This window comes from Tiliqua scincoides, chromosome 5 (genome assembly GCF_035046505.1).
Source record: "Tiliqua scincoides isolate rTilSci1 chromosome 5, rTilSci1.hap2, whole genome shotgun sequence".
Taxonomy (NCBI): domain Eukaryota; kingdom Metazoa; phylum Chordata; class Lepidosauria; order Squamata; family Scincidae; genus Tiliqua; species Tiliqua scincoides.
In genome coordinates this window covers 113,930,225-113,947,111 of record NC_089825.1, presented here as the reverse complement: position 1 = coordinate 113,947,111, position 16,887 = coordinate 113,930,225, and the positions used below count along the sequence as shown (strand labels likewise).

Genomic DNA, 16,887 nt, shown 5'->3' with positions numbered 1-16,887 from the left:
ATGTCTGTTTCACTGACTGAAGACAAGATCAAAGTCTTTGTTGTGCATGCAGACTCTCAGACTATAGCATGCTTGAAATGGTCAACGTATCTTTATGCCATGTTAAAACGCATTGTGAATAATCCCATAGGTAAAGTGTGGGTCATGACAGCTCACTGGGATTTCTCCTCGGAACTATTTCATAGGTGTTTTGACATGCAACTCTTCCATGGTGCCTTGTCTTTTGCAACCCCCACAAACGAAATGCTAGATTTTACAAGGTTCCTACAAATGCTACATCCCAACTCAGCCAAAGAAGATGGTTTTATCCGGCTCTTCTGGGAACAGGCATCCAACTGTTTCTTTTCTGATTCTAAGGAAGGTAAAGAGAGCAGTGATACCTGCACTGGGCAAGAGAAGCTGGAGAGCCTCCCTGGGATATTTTTTGAAATAAGCATGACTGGCCAAAGCTACAGCATCTATAATGCAGTCCATGCCATAGCACATGTTTTGCATAAGATGTAAGCATCAAGGTCAAAACAGAGAGCAGTGGTTGACAGAGACAGGCAGAAACTTTTAAGACTGCAACCTTGGCAGGTAATATTTCACATTCAAAGCACTATTTTTGTAATAGCTCATCTAAACTATACTGATATTCAGGTAACACACAGCAGTTCCAAAACTGTACACAACAGTTGTCTTAACAACTTCAGTTTTTCCATACTCAGATGCCTTCCCTCCTCTGTCAGTTGAATGCATCATAGAAGTCCAGATGTTCTCCATGCGTCTTCTTCTCATGGTCCAAATGGAAAGATTGCCGTGGGAGGCATTTCAGCTGCTGCTGCTTTTCCCCCACACCAGTTTCGTTCTTCTTAACAGTTTGGGCAATCACTGAATGAGAACAAACTGGATCTACTACTTGTTTCATATAGATTAGAGACCCTGAAATTACCAGAGCTGGGTGGGAAAGAGATATTATACAATGACACCAACATCATTGGCGCCTTATTGGACTCCTAAAAATGTATATCTGCGATCAAACCCCTGTTCTGCTCTCCCCCTGCCCCATTCAACCCCCTCCCTGCGCTCCCCCTGACCCGTTCTGCCTCCTGAGCAGGGCTTATCTGCTAAGACAGGCCTCCACTACTGCATGCGGGAAGGCTCCACCCTTCCCCCCAGTGTGCTGGCTCCTTGAACTGTTGCAAAAGGTTTTACAGTGCTTTTGCAGCAGCCTGTACCAGCAGAACATGTGTTCTGCCAGTGCAGGCCTTGAATAGGATTGGGCCGTGAGTATTACAAGTGTGATATAACATGTCTCTTCCACCTCAAACATGTCTCTGAACCTGTTTGCATATAAGAGCTGAAATTCCATCTCTGAAGGCAGCCCCATGTACTTAATTCATCAAATATATTTCATGTCGTTTGAATGGAAGTGTGCAGACAAAACAATGGGAATATATTTTAAAATTATCATTTTTCACAAGTGTATTAAAAACAAAATCAAGAAGATGTAAATGTAGAGTGAAAGACTAGGAAAATAATTCTGTTGCATTTCGTCATCATTTTATAAAATCTGCCTTCGCCACTTTCCCTCTAGCTGAGGGAGCATCTCACTTAACAACAGTGCTGGGGACACAGTGTCCTTTGATGAACTGGGTGAATTAGGAGGTGGATCTGATATAGTGAACTTGGGTACTTTCCCCAACCAATCCTTCTTAAGAGTGAAAGTAGGAAAGATGGATCCACAGACTTCAATGGGTGAAGAGTTCACAATTAAGGAGGAGGAGATCACATGGCACAGCTGGTTTAATCAGGTAGGGAAAGAACCAACAGCCCAATCCTATGCTTGTCTACTCAGAAGTAGGTCCCACTGAGTTCAATTACAACTTCTCTAAGATCAGTATGTATAGCAGTTGTTCCCCAAAGTGGTAGGTCACAAGTAGGACTTTGGGAATCACTGGTGTATAGGATTGCAACCTAGGTTCTAAAAGGCCAAGCTAAAAGGGTAAATGTCTAGTTGCTAGCTCTTAATAATTTCACCTTCCTGGCTAATAAAATTCAGTTATTAGCACTGAGTTTCTCTGTCACATCCCTTCTGTAGGATTGTGGGGAATACATGGAAGCAGAATGTAAGACATTAATAGATCTTCTTAGAAACCAATCCCTTGAAATTCCATTTCAAGCCCTGTTCACTTTCCCCCCCTACTCAAATCAAGGGAGAGAGGAAACCCCCTAATACTACTAGATCCCCACCAGTGTATCCCCTCCAATACCACTGCAGTTCTGATCCTATTGTATGCTGCGCAAATTTGATATAAAATGTGTTCCATTTGGGGGAAAAATAGAAAGGTTTTTAGTGGAAGAAATTCAGATCTTCAGAGACAAGAATGTTGCCTTCACAATGAACCAAAGAGAGACATTGTGAGAGATCCAGATGGGGGGCTTTTATAAAGGCAATTCATGCCTCCTTTTCACCTTACAAAGTAGCAGCTATGGAGCTACTGCAAAATGTATGGACTCCCCTTTGCAGTCAATGATTCAAATGCTGGTTCATCTGTCCAAAACTAAATCTTTTCTGTTCAGTTGTAATCCTCGCTACTGGCAATCCTGGCCCCTGTACGGCCCAGGGCCAGGACTGCAGAATGCCAACCCCCACAGAGGAGAATGCAGCCCCCCCCCATCACATATTCAGGCCTTCTGAGGGCCTCTGGGAGACTTTACGACATCACTTCTGGTTTTCATCCAAAAACTAGAATTGCTGTTAAAGGTCCTCCAAAGGTCTTAGAAGGCCTGCAGAGGGTCTGGGAGGCCATGTGCAGCCTCCTCTGGCTTTCCAGAGGACCTTCAGTCAGGGGGTGAGGAAGGTTGCAGTGGGGGGCAAGGAAGGCACCGCCACCCCTGAAGGCTTGTTGCTTAGGACATTTGACCCCCTTAACCCCCCTTAGGTTCGCCAGTGATCCTCACCCCCCCAAACAGAAGCACCTTGGTAATACCCATGTAGAGTACTTTGCATACAAGACTTAAAAGTCATAGGTTTTCTCTCTTTTTATGTATAAGTGCTACCACTTTCAGTTTGTAATGACAACTGCCCTCCAGGTTACAGAAGAAAAAACAAGGAGGGGGAGCCATTTTGTTGCTACGATTGTGCTCCATGTCCAGAGGGCAAAATTTCAGACTGGAAGGGTAGGAAACCTAATGTGCAGTTTTGATACATTGTATTCTATTTTATGGAGAGTGCTCTACCACCAATTCATTTCAACCAGTTCTATTCAAACAGAAGAGAGATGATGATAACCCAGTCACAACTAATGATGAGGATGATCTCTCTGCCCCTGCCAGCTTAGGTCTGGAAAAGACGGAGTTAGAGCCCAGTCCTATCCAATTTTCCAGTGGAGACCTCTGGGGGCTGAAAATCCTTTGTCAATTTTTTTTTACAAACCTTGAAAGAAATATTGCATCCTCAGCACATTCCTGATGAAGCATCCTGAATGTCAGTGAGGTAAAGAAGATGAGGATAGCTTAAGTCTCATTGTTCAATGGAACTTTGTCATTACAGGAATTCATGGGATACAATCAATCACTTTTTAATTCATGTTGCTATGTTCAGGTTTTGTTTTCCATGTAACAAAAGAACATTGAAAGTACGATTTGTATTCATCCTATTTGATACCAAACAAGCCCTCCATTTCAGGAAAAAGAATTGTGTCTGGTGAATTCAGCACAGAGTGGCATGTGAGGCCGTCTGCCTGACTGCTGGACCTGTGCCCAACATGGCTGATTATCTGCCCAGGAGGGACTGGCCAAGTGGACAGAGAGGGTGTTGCCACTGGCTTTAAAGCAGGCTTTGGTTTGCCCCCTCCTGAAGAAACCTTCTCTGGACCCTTCTATATTAGATAATAATCCGCCAGTATCAAACCTCCCATTTCTGGGCAAAGTGGTCAAGTGGGTGGTGACAGCTCCAGAGGGCCCTGGATGAAGTGGATTATCTGGATCCCTTTCAGTCTGGCTTCAAGCTTGGCTTTGGGATGGAGACAGCCTTGGTCGCCTTGGTGGATGACCTGTGCCAAAGGCTAGATGGTGGGAGTGCATCCATGCTGGTCCTTTCAGAGGCTTTTGACACCATCGACCACGGTGTCCTTCTGGGACGGTTGGCTGAGTTGGGGATTGAAGGCACCGTTTTGTGGCGGTTCTGCTCCTTCTTGGTCGACAGGTCCCAGAAGATGGTTTTGGGGGACTCCTGTTCAACAGTTTGGCCTTTAGAGTGTGGGGTGCCACAGGGTTCTATACTGTCCCCCATGTTATTTAATATCTATATGAAACGGCTAGGAGAGGTCATCCGGGGTTTTGGAGTTGAGTGCCATCAGTATGCTGATGACACCCAGCTCTATCTCTCCTTTCCACCAGACTCCAGAGTGGCTGTCTCTGTCCTGGAGCACTGCCTGGAGCCAGTTGAGATCTGGATGAGGGCGAACAAGCTGAAATTCAATCCGGACAAGACAGAGGTCCTCCTGGTGCAGAAATCCACGATGCAGCTGCTGGACTATCGCCTTGCTCTGAATGGGGTTGCACTCCCTCTGAAAGAGCAGGTTTGCAACCTGGGGGTTATCCTGGACTCACAGCTGCCAGAAGCGCCTTTGCCCAGCTTTGGCCGGTGCACCAGCTACGGCCGTACCTGCCTCAGTCGGAGCTGGCCACGGTGGTCCATGCCATAGTGACATCAAGATTAGAGTATTGCAACATGCTCAACGTGGGGCTGCCCTTGAAGATGGTCCGGAAGTTGCAGGTAGTGCAGAATGCAGCGGCTCGTGTAGTTGCTGGAGGTCAGCAGTTTGACTCTGTAACGCTGTTGTTCCAGTGGCTGCACTGGCTGTCCATTCATTTCTGGGCCCAATTCTAGGTGCTGGTTTTGACCTTTAAAGCCCTATACAACTTGGGACCAGTGTATCTGAGAGACCACCTTCTTCCATATAGTCTGGCTCATCCTCTTTGGTCATCGGGGGGGCCCTATTGGTTGTGCCACCATTGAGAGAGGTGAGGGGGATGTCGGCCAGAAACAGGGCCTTCTCGGTGGTGGCTCCTATACTGTGGAATTCCCTCCCCTTTGAGGTTCAAACAGCTCCTTCATTGTTAACCTTCCGGCAAGGCCTGAAGACTTTCTTATTTCAGAAAGCGTTCGGAGCCTGTTAGAGGGCATGATGGCTGCTTTTGAATAATTGTTTTTATACTGCTCGTTTTATTGCTGCTGGTCTTGCAGTTTTATCATTTATTTTATTATTATTATATTTCATAATTCTATGTATTTTAAATGTATTTTATGTCTTTTTAAGTGATGTCAGCCATCTTGGGTGCCCTTCGGGGAGAAAGGCGGATTACAAATCCAATAAATAATAAAAATAATGATGTCTATACCTGGGAATAGGAAAACAGTACAGATAGTCCAAATTCCTGCTTGAATGGGTGAAGCAGCAAGGACAACCGAATTGGTGATTCTTTCCCCTACCCAGTTGCCTATGCCGATCTTTTCCCTATCCGGTCTCCAATCTTGGATCCTGGCTTAGTGGCCATTAAAGCTGGAATCACACTGATTTCCCCCCCTCTCCCAAACCACAAGAAATAGCCAGGATCTCAAAAGATTGCCGCAAAAGCCATCTGGCTGTATGCACCAGTGTTTATACAACCAGTGTTTCAGGAAGCCAATGTATAGTGAGGTGTCAAAACAGCAGAGCAAGGGGAAGATGAATTGGGAATAAGAGTCTGATTGTTGACTGACAGTAAGAGTGTCCTGGTTATTCACAATGATTGCTGGCATCAAAGAAGCTGCCAGTGAAGGGGATAGCTCAAAAATTTTATAAAACAGGAATTCTAAACTTTGAGGAAGCCATGTCTACTTGGAAGGAAGTTCCACTGTGTTCAGTGGTGCTTACTGACAGATACGTATAGCCTGCAGAGTATAGCAGTTTTATTCAGACTGGGGCGTTGTGACACCCCAGTCTGAGGGCCCTGGTCTCTGCCCCCTTAAGGGGCGGGGGCAGGAGGGAAGGTAGCGACTTGATCACCAGGATAGCACCGCTCAGGGGGGCTGCAGGGACTGGGATGTACTCACCAGTCCCTGCAGTAGCCTTCCCGGGGTGTGGGCAGCCCTGCGCGAGTGCCTGCAGGGCTCCCCAGCCGCTTTGAAGCAAAAGTAGAGCGATGATGCTCCACTTCCGGTTTTGTGGTTTTTCATGGTTTTTGCTTGTGAAGTGTGTTTGGGGCACCCGGGAGAAATCAGAAAAAGGAAGAAGGTTGTAGGGAAGGATTTTAGGGGACCCTGTCCTTCTACCCCAATTGCTAGGCACTAAAGACAAAGAGAATGGGGAGATGGGGGAAGAGATAGTCAAAGGTCTGCAAGTGGAATTACGTAGTTACCTGTCCTGTAGAGCAGTTGGGAGGAGAGAGAGAAAGAGTTCTAGTGGAAGACCTCTCTTATAAGGGCTTAGGAGGTTTTTACCATGCGCTGAGCTGGGAGTAAGAAAGAATTTTGGGGTGGCTGGGTACTGAATTTGATTGCTGGGTGCTTGGGGCACAGCTTTCATATGTATAAGAGTCCCTGAAGTCTGAATGGGAATCAGGGAGTAAGTAAATCTGATATCAACTTAAAAGTCAAAAATCAATCAGGGAATTGAATGACTGGCTTTCTGGAAAGGGAAACTAAACAAAGACTTTGGAAAAATACAGGGTGTAGGTCCACTAAATCAGTGTTGAGAACTCGAGTCTGACCTGAGTGCCCAAAATGTGTGATTTCGGGGGGGGGGGGTGACTGGGACTTGTAACACATCTGGCCCTTGGAAACTCTTTCTACAACTCTTGGGCTCTCCCAGCACCACGGTCAGCTGCTCCCAGCTGAGGTGTCACTGCTGAAAGGGCAGCCCCCGTGATAACTGGACTTTCCCATAACTTGAAGTTACCAAGTTATCTGCATATTTTCGCTTCTGACATTTGCAGCTACTGAGTCCCTAAGTGAGAAGAAAGTGCTTATTTCTGGTTATGACCTGCTCAATGGCATCAGTACCTGCTTAATGCCACCACTCCCAGCCCTCAGCAGGCATCATGAATGTGATTCGGCTGGCTGCATGAAACGAGTTTGACCACTTTGGTATGTCCTTTACTGAAGTGCCTGGCTCAGGTGCGCAGGCTGAATGAAGTACTTGCAGAAGAGGGACAATGTAGCTTTTCAGACATTTATGAAATAACATGAAATCATTGGGGGGGGGGAGGCTATTCCTTGCCTGGAAGGAAAAGGCAGGCATCCATTTGCCACATATGCAGAAAGGGTTTTGTAAAGCTACACATGTTGAGTTTCTGCCTGAACACATCCCCAAGCCCTACACCTAACAGACTAAGGCAAGCTGGAGGTACACAGAATCTAACTGGTAAATCAGCACAGTATGTCAAACAGTATAGGTCTTCCTTGCTTATGTGATGTAGAAGTCAGGACCATGCATGAACTTAACGTATGCATGGTTTCTGAAGCAGGAGTCCATTTTTAAGAGCTGTGACACATTTATTAACATAAGTATTGTTGGGCTAAAAGAGTAGTTACTTGGAGGAAGTGCAAGATAGAAAAGGAAGTACTACTGCTACTACAATGACTACTTTTGAAATTGGCTTCAGCATTTAAAAACCAAGGAAAGGACTAAGGGCCTAATCCTATCCAACTTTTCAGCACCGGTGCAGCCGCAGTTCAGCCCTGGGGTAAGGGAACAAGTGTTCCCATGCCTTGAGGAGGCCTATGTGACTGTCTCCACACCACAGGCTGCAGTGCACGAACCATTGGCACAGCTGCACCAGCACTGGAAAATTGGATAGAATTGCACCCTAAGAATCCTATTCTGTCAGCTTAACTTGTGTGAGATGCTCTTTCCTGTTTAACTCTGGTCTCAGGAGAATGATATAACATTTGGGGGCAAAGATACAACCAAGCAAACCAGCACCAGACGCCAAGATGGAGAAGATCTCCACGGAGACAATGTACTTTCCTTTGGTGCTCAGGTAAGCTGGAACAAAAGATACCCAAACAGTGCAAAAGACCAGCATGCTGAAGGTGATGAACTTGGCTTCGTTGAACCTGCTGGGCAGCTTCCGAGCAAAGAAAGCCACAATGAAGCTGACGAGAGCCATGATGCCCAGGAAGCCCAGAACACAAGGAAAGAGGACAGACGAGCCTTCATTGCATTCCAGCACAATTTCTTCTGCCAGAGAATGCAGGTCCAAAGCAGGGAAGGGAGGACTTGTGCAGAGCCACACCGTGCACAGAGTTATTTGAAGGATGGAACAAGAGAGGACAACAGAGAGTGTGAGTCTCTTCCCCAGCCACAGTCTCATTCTGGACCCTGGCCTGATAGCCATGAATGCAAGAACCACAGTGATGGTTTTGGCCAGTACAGAAGAAAGTGCCAGGGAGAAGGTAACTGCAAAAGCAGGTTGTCGTAGGCAGCAGGTGATTGGCTGAGGCTGGCCAATGAATAGAAAACAGCAGAGGAAGCAGACCAAGAGGGAGATGAGTGAGAATAGGTGAGATCCCGATTGTTGGCTTTGACGATGGGAGTGTTCTGGTGCCTGATGAAGATTCCTAGCACCATAACTGTGGCCAGAGAAAGAGACAGTGCCAAGACAGCCATGGTGATCCCCAAAGGTTCTTCGTAAGACAAGAAGTTTAGACCTTTGGGAAGGCATTGATCTTTGTCCCTGTTTGGATATTGATCTTCTTGGCACTGGAAACAGCTTTCCAAGTCTGAAAGAAGGAAAAGAGGCTGTTTGAGTTTCTCAGATTTACAATAATTGCTCCTCTGCTGCAGAGTATATCAAAAGAAATGAGCCCTTATAGACAGGCAGCCAATTCCAGTCATTGGGGTCCACTGGCATCCAGAACTGTTGGGATCCTGGCAGATGTTGTGCAATCTGGCACTGCCAGCAGGAACTCGAAGGCTGCCAGCAAAGTCACTGGTGGACACTCCTGCCGGTGGGGGTTGGTGTTGGGAGGAATGGGGGAGAGAGTGGGAGAACGATAGTGTTTCTGGGGAGGGATAAGGGAGGAACTGGGGCAGTGTGGTGGTGGATCTGGTAGCAGTGGCACATGCTGGATCCTATATCTTCTTTTCAAATGTCCCTGTCCCTTTCCTCCCTCAGACAGAAACCCCGCCGCCCCTCACAGTTTTTCTCTGGCATTATTCAGGGCAGGGGTGAGCAAACTTTCGACTTTAGAGATCCTGGACCTTCAACTATTGTGTAAGCAAGAGAATTTCAGCAGGTGCAGCTTGAAATTCCCTCTTCTATACAATTGTTAAAGGTCCAGGGCACCTAAAATTGAACATGTGCCCACCCTTGATCTTGGGTACTCCAATGCTAGATTGGTCCAAATGCTGAGGAGCAGTAGGAATTTCTTCCCCGGTTGAGTTAGGAGGTTGTTCTCTATACTGCACACCTTTTTGGTTAGAAATCTTCCCTTCTGGACACGGAGGACAATCATAGCAACAAAATGGCATCCCTTCTTTCTTTTGCTTGCTGTGGCCTGGCTGACAGTGGTCACTGCATAATGAGGAAGGAGGCACCTGTGCACACAAAAGAAAACAAAAACAAAACAGAAGGGGAGAAGGCTGTTCCAGTCTTATAAAGTTATCATACACCTGGGAGAGTGAGCAGCACATATGTAGGCCACATATGACGAAGAAATATAATGACCACTTAGTTACATTCAAATGGGGCCTTGTGCTGCTGGAACGAGTATACTTGCCACAGTGCCCTTTGTGGCTGTCACCAAATGTAACATGCCATTCAGTATGGCTGGGCCACAACTTGCAGCAGCAGCCACATACCAGGGGCTAGAGAAGGAGCCTTGGCTCCAAGAAGTCAGCACTCGTGAAGATGGAGGCAAGAGGTTGGTTGAATGGGAGAGGGAGGGGAAGGAATAAGTTGGAGACCAGGATGTGACGGGGTTTGTGTGTGTGTGTGTGTGTGTGTGTGTGTGTGTGAGAGAGAGAGAATCAGGGCCAAGAAGTGGCTGGTAATGGTGGCATAACTGATATCCTATTTCCTTGATCCTCTACCAGAGTCCACTGAGACTTCTTTCAGCAGCGAGTGTTTATTCAAGTAGGCCCATTTGGGAAGTTGAGGCTTATCCCTGGGCAAGGAAACAAATGACCAAGAGGAGACCTCTGGGGACTGAAAATCCTTTGTCAATTTTTGTTTTACAAACCTTGAAAGAAATATTGTATCCTCAGCACATTCCTGATGAAGCATCGTTAATGTCAGTGAGGTAAAGAAGATGAGGATAGCTTAAGTCTCGTTGTTCAATGGAACTTTGTCATTACAGGAATTCATGGGATACAATCAATCACTTTTTCATTCACGTTGCTATGTTCAGATTTTGTTTTCCATGTAACAAAATAACATTGAAAATATAATTGGTGTTCATCCTATTTGACACCAAACAAGCCCTACATTTCAGTAAAAGAATTGTGTCTTGTGAATTCAGCACAGAGTGGATGGGAACCCTCTCCTTAACAGTTGTTTTATATTTTGAAAGCACTGGAACAGGAAAGCAGTTTAGGATACAGGTCAACTTGCATGGTGAAACAGAGAAAGATTATCAAGGTACGAATGACATTTTACCTGTATGGAGGACACCCTTTTCACAGTAAAAATGTTTTTGTTTTAAGAGACTTTATTAATATTAGGGAACATTTTCCACTTAACTTTGTCCTGAAAGAGCTTCATTCACCTACCTCCTGGTCAAACCAGCTGTGCCATTTGATACTGTCCACGTTAATGGTCAACTCCTTGCCCAACAAAGTCTGAGGATCCACTCTTCCTACTTTCACTCCCAAGAAGGATTGGTTTGGAAAAACAACCCAGTTGATAAGATCAAGTCCAGCTGCAAATTTGCCCTCCTGATCCAAAGAAACCTTCTCTCCCACACTCTTATTAAATGACATCTTCAGGAAAGGGTGAAGCTGAAGAGGAAGAATGATCCTTTTTTAAAAAAAAGCAATGAGATTGACAGCAAATTCTGTTTAACTCCTCCCCCCCCCCACCAGTGGAGCCAGGCAGGTGGAGTTTGTGCTGCATCCCAAAGGAAGGCTGTCCCAGCGGTCTCCATTTATCCCCTTGCCTAGGTGAGTTAGGCCTCCACTCCTGTGATGGGTCGAATCAGTCCTGCCCAAGCCATTTTACTGGCTCAAGTCCATGAAAACCAAGGAAGGTGGATCGAGGTTTGGAAGAAGCAACTTCATCACATTGTAGGAAGGAAGGAGGCCTTTTTTTCTTGTCCCTCTCACCCTGATATTCTCCAAAGCCTACACTGTAATGGGGATGGCAGCAAAGAAAGAATATTTCTTTACTGTCATGGGTAACCTGATCCTCTGCTGCCCCACTGCCAGCCCTGCACCTGCAGCACCCGTGTGGGTGTCACAAACATGCCATCAAGCACATTTGTGCCTCTCAGACAGTAAGCCGGAAGGAGTGTGCTACTCCCTCAGTGTCACAATGGGAGCTCCAGCTGCTGGCGCAGGTATGCACTGAGAGATGTGGGATCAGGGGGAAGGTATCAGGAGGGCATTCCTGGGAACGGTGGATAAGGTTGGGCCCTCAGTTGCTCCCTGAGATGAATTAGGTATGCACTTTGCAGATAAGACTCTGTACATGCACCAAAATTTAGACTTTTGTCCTATTGAAATGGATTCATTACATCTTCTAGACTTTGAGGCTGTGGATAATATTGTTTGGACTCTTCATGTTTAATTATATCATTATTGTGTTTTAATGCATATGATAGCAGTGGGTTTAGTTTGATTGCTGTTTATGAAATCCGATTCACAGGTCCAGGATTATGAATTTTAGTCCGTGAAGTCACCAGCAGGATTGCCAGGTTACAGCAAGTCTACTACTCTCCCTTGCTGAGGGAGAATCAGCATGGCTTCTGTAAGGGTAAGTCTTGCCTCACAAACCTTTCAGAATTCTTTGAAAAGGTCAACAGGCATGTGGATGCAGGAGAACCCGTGGACATTACATATCTGGACTTTCAGAAGGTGTTCAACACAGTCCCTTGCCAAAGGCTACTGAAAAAACTCCACAGTCAGGGAATTAGAGAGCAGGTCCTGTCCTGGTTTGAGAACTGGTTGAAGAACAGGAAACAGAGAGTGGATGTAATGGGCAATTTTCACAATGGAGAGAGGTGAAAAGCGGTGTGCCTCAAGGATCTGTCCTGGGACCGGTGCTCTTCAACCTCTTCATAAATGACCTAGAGATAGGGGTGGGCAGTGAGGTGGCTAAGTTTGCAGATGACACCAAACTTTTCCGAGTGGTGAAGACCAGAAGTGATTGTGAGGAGCTCCAGAAGGAACTCTCCAGACTGGCAGAATGGGCAGCAAAATGGCAGGTGCGCTTCAATGTCAGTAAGTGTAAAGTCATGCACATTGGGGCAAAAAATCAAAACTTCACATATAGGCTGATGGGTTCTGAGCTGTCTGTGACAGATCAGGAGAGAGATCTTGGGGTGTTGGTGGACATGTCGATGAAAGTGTCAACCCAATGTGCGGCGGCAGTGAAGAAGTCCAAGTCTATGCTTGGGATCACACCTGGAGTATTGTGTCCAGTTCTGGTCGCCACATCTCAAAAAGGACATAGTAGAAATGGGAAAGGTGCAAAAGAAAGTGACTAAGGGCGCAATCCTAACCCCTTATGTCAGTGCTTTCCAGCACTGGCATAGCGATGCCAATGGGACGTGTGCTGCATCCTGCAGTTGGGCGTCACTCACGGAAGCCTCCTCAAAATAAGGGAATGTTTGTTCCCTTACCTCAGAGTTGCATTGCCCTTATGTCAGTGCTGGAAACCACTGACATAAGGGGTTAGGATTGCACTCTAAGATGATTAGTGGGCTGGGGCACCTTCCTTATTAGGAAAGGCTATGGCGTTTGGGCCTCTTCCGCCTAGAAAAGAGACACTTGAGGGGGGACTTGATTGAGACATACAAAATTATGCATGGGAAGGATAAAGTGGATAGAGAGATGCTCTTTACACTCTCACATAAAACCAGAACTAGGGGACATCCACTAAAATTGAGTGTTGTAAGAGTTAGGACAGACAAAGGAAAATATTTCTTTACTCAGCGTGTGATTGGTCTGTGGAGCTCCTTGCCACAGGATGTGGTGACAGCATCTGTCCTGGATGTCTTTAAAAGGGGATTGGACAAGTTTCTGGAGGAAAAATCCATTATGGGTTACAAGCCATGATGTGTATGTGCAACCTCCTGATTTTAGAAATGGGCTATGTCAGAATGCCTGATTTTAGAAATGGGCTATGTCAGATGCAAGGGAGGGCACCAGGATGCAGGTCTCTTGTTATCAGGTGTGCTCCCTGGGGCATTTGGTGGGCCGCTGTGAGATACAGGAAGCTGGACTAGATGGGCCTATGGCCTGATCCAGTTCTTATCTTCTTATATTCTTAATATGCAACCCTACTCCTGGCCTTTGGTCTTCTTTTGCAGGAAAGCCTGCATGAACCAGTAGATGTAGTGAAACCATCTGGTGAAACCATTTCCATTCTGGTGAAAGGAATGTGAAAGTTATAGGGCACAACGGGATTCCTTCTGAACTTGAAGGTTGGAGAGAGCACCTCTTGCCTGGCTGGATTCTCTGCTGTTCTCCTCCCCCTTAAGCTGCTACAGAGATACAGGTTGCAGTCTCATTGGTTTATGTTGCTATTTTGTGTTGGTCTAAGTCTGTTGTGAGTGTATGTGGGTGTATGTGCAGAAGCCCTTGCTGAGATAATGTGTTGGGGTGCTCGAGGGAATAATTGTGCTATGAATAAAGGAGTGATGCATGATTCTTGGTTATCCAAGGGACCACCTTCTCCCACATAATCCGGGTCACCCTCTTAGGTCATCTGGGGGGCTCTTCTTCTATCCAAAGTTAGGGGGATGGCGGCTTGCGGACAAGTCTTCCCTGTTGCATCTGGCAATTGGTTGATGGGTTAATGCACCTATTTTCAACATTCCTCATCTCATGCCACACTGACAAGGCACTAAAATTGTCAAGGCAACCATCACTTTTTGGGGTAATTGACAAGGCACACCACATTGCCGGTGGGGGGTCACATCCCCTATAGCCCTACTAATAAATGACCCTCCCTCAAACTCCCAAGGCACACTTGAGGACTATTTGCAGCACACCAGTGTGCCCCAGCATACTGGTTGAAAATCACTGGATTAAGGTCTGCTCTCTATGCCTTTGTAACACTGCAGTGGCTTGACTGCTTTTTTATGGACGAAACAGTTCCCCCTCTCCTAATGGCTCTCTCTCTCTCTCTCTCTCTCTCTCTCTCTCTCTCTCTCTCTCTCTATCTATCTATCTATCTATCTATCTATCTATCTCTCTGTGTTTACATGAGTTTACATATTGCTGCTTATGTGGCACTTTAACAATGGAGCTTTGTAAGCTGTCTTGGGTGTTTGCTACAGCATGGAAAAAGCAGGATATAAATTTTTCAAATCAAAATAAACAATTAAACAATACTGGTTTTCAACGTTGTAAGACTCTTTGTGCATCCTTATCCAAAGGGTGAATGTGTTTAAAAAATAAAATAAACAGCAAAAAAGTGCCGTAGCTGTGTAGATGGAAAACGTACCTCCCAAGGTTGCAGAGCTGGAGGTCCCAGTTTGTCTCCATTCACCTTTGGCCTGGTTCTGGACATGTGCATTGCATGTAAAGCATGTGCAATGGCATAGGCAGCACTGTAGATGCTGTAGCTTTGACGGGTTGTGCTCATATCCACCAGTGTCTCAGGAATATCCTCCAGCTTTGGCTCAGAGCAGCTTCCATTGTTTCCTTGACCCTCCTTGAAGTTTGGCAAGGAACAGTTGGAGACCCCTTCTAAAAAGTCTGTCATTGAGAACCGTTCTTTTTCCCACTCTGAATTTAGCCTCTGGAGGACATTTTGGAACTCCAGCATTTCCGCAGAATGGACTGCAAAAGAGAAGGAACCATGGAAGTTTTTTTTACTCGAAGCCTCGATTATTAACTGTGATGAAGAATCCCAGTGGGCAGTCATGATCCACACCTTGCCAACAGAGATGGTTTCCACAAGTAGGAATGTATGGAATGTACCCATGGTCTGTATATCTGCATATATGATGCAGACAGTTGCTTTGGTGTTTGTTAGAGAAGAGATTATATCCCACATACCTTCATACCTGAAAAAGATCAAAAGAGATTCACTGCCTGGCACTGTTTTTGTGAATGCGACACAGATGTCATGCTGGGAAAGCTTTGCTGTCAGTGTCTCTGTGAATGTCTGTCCTATTTCAGATTCGGACCCAATGACCCCAACCCAGTTCCATTGGAAATGCAGGAGTAATCGAACAATTGCGTTATACTGGTATTGAGCACTGTGATTCATGTTGTAAAAGGTAGAGGTCTGGGTCCCACCACGTTTCCATGTAGCAAACGTGCCATAAGCAACCTTTAAATAAAGCACATTTTAAACATCTGTTAAGGATATTATGGGTCCATGAACATCTGCCTGTATGATGGCTTGGAACGTTCGGAGAAAGGGGGCGCAAGGCACTTCCATTTGCAGGAAGCGCTTTGTCCTGCTATTTCCGAGTGCGTCAAGCCTTGGGGTGCGCTGCGGTGGGCTGTGCAGGACTCCCCGCACCTCCTGCAGCCTGCTGCAGCCCTGCCTTCTTTATAAAATTTATAAAACCCTTGGAAATGGCTGCAAAATGAAGAAAGAAGTGGAAGGTCTCATCCTAGCTGCACAGGAACAGGCACTTTCAACACATAGTATCAAAGCAAAATTTCAGAAGATGAATGACTACAGCAGATGTAAGTCTTACAGCATCTTACAGCACTTTGTAAGATGAAGGATGACACTATCAGGTCAGTGCCTATAGTAAGATCACCCAAACTGACTATAAAGAGTGTCACGAACAAGTTGCAGCCATGCTTCATTGGAACTTTTGCAAATAATAAAATTCCCTTCACACCTAAGTTCCTGGGATCTTACCTGTGGAATCCTGTAGATGCTTAAGATGGTGTCCATCAAGAGGGAACTTCTTGTGTCAGATCCCCCAATGACAGCTATTAGATTTTCACAGTTGCCACACTTGAAATTAGGGATGACATTTTCCTGATCAGACAGAAGTTTCAGGGTATTCTGATAAATCATCCTTGCATCAAAAAGGTCATTTTCAACGTGAAGTCCCAAACTGATATTTGGCAAAATGGTGGGGTTCTCATTGATCTCTTTGACAGCATATATCAAGGAGAGGACAGTCTGGTAATTCCTTGGTACTGCACTGAAAAGGGAAAGTACATGCTTGATTAGGTCATCATATTGTGTGAGATGAGAAAGGAAGCCAAAGCCTCACAGTGTAGGCTACACCTGGTGACTGAGGATTCTGTGATTTACAGATTATCGTTGTAAAACCTCCATTGGAAAATGGTAGTTTAGATTAGCCTGCCCATGTAAGCCACCTTGAATGCTGTCTCAATGTCAGAGAAAAGTGTTACATAAACACCAAAATATATATAAGTAAGTAAGTAAGTAAGTAAGTAAGTAAGTAAGTAAGTAAGTAAGTAAGTAAGTAAGTAAGTAAATAAATAGTGAAGGTCCATGAACATTTTCCATCTGAAGATGTGATCACCTGACCTTGTCCTTCAGCTTAGGAAAAAAGATCTCCTTACCCAGGCAGTTCCATACGCCGTATTCTGGGAAGTTCACTGAAGTCTTCAGTGTCAATATCCGTGATGAGCTGAGATGCCATCCCACCAATGAGAAGATCCCCTGCCTGGTAATGCTCAGGTGGGAACTCCAGGTGATTTGCCATGTTGCAAATGGCAGTGTCTGCTCTGCAGTGAATGGGAAAGAGCA

General features: G+C 45.7%; 1 protein-coding gene and 1 pseudogene across 1 annotated transcript in view; one reads left to right on the top strand and one right to left on the bottom strand.

Moving 5' to 3' along the window:
* LOC136653242 (vomeronasal type-2 receptor 26-like) overlaps window positions 1-16,887 on the top strand; it is a 62,875-nt gene continuing 45,988 nt past the window's right edge. Inside the window, exons 1-2 of the mRNA XM_066630149.1 lie at window positions 1-130; window positions 3,037-3,162. Coding sequence (XP_066486246.1) covers window positions 1-130; window positions 3,037-3,162 — 256 coding nt within the window. The remainder of the gene's footprint in view (window positions 131-3,036; window positions 3,163-16,887) is intronic.
* LOC136651190 (vomeronasal type-2 receptor 26-like) lies at window positions 7,846-16,843 on the bottom strand (annotated as a pseudogene).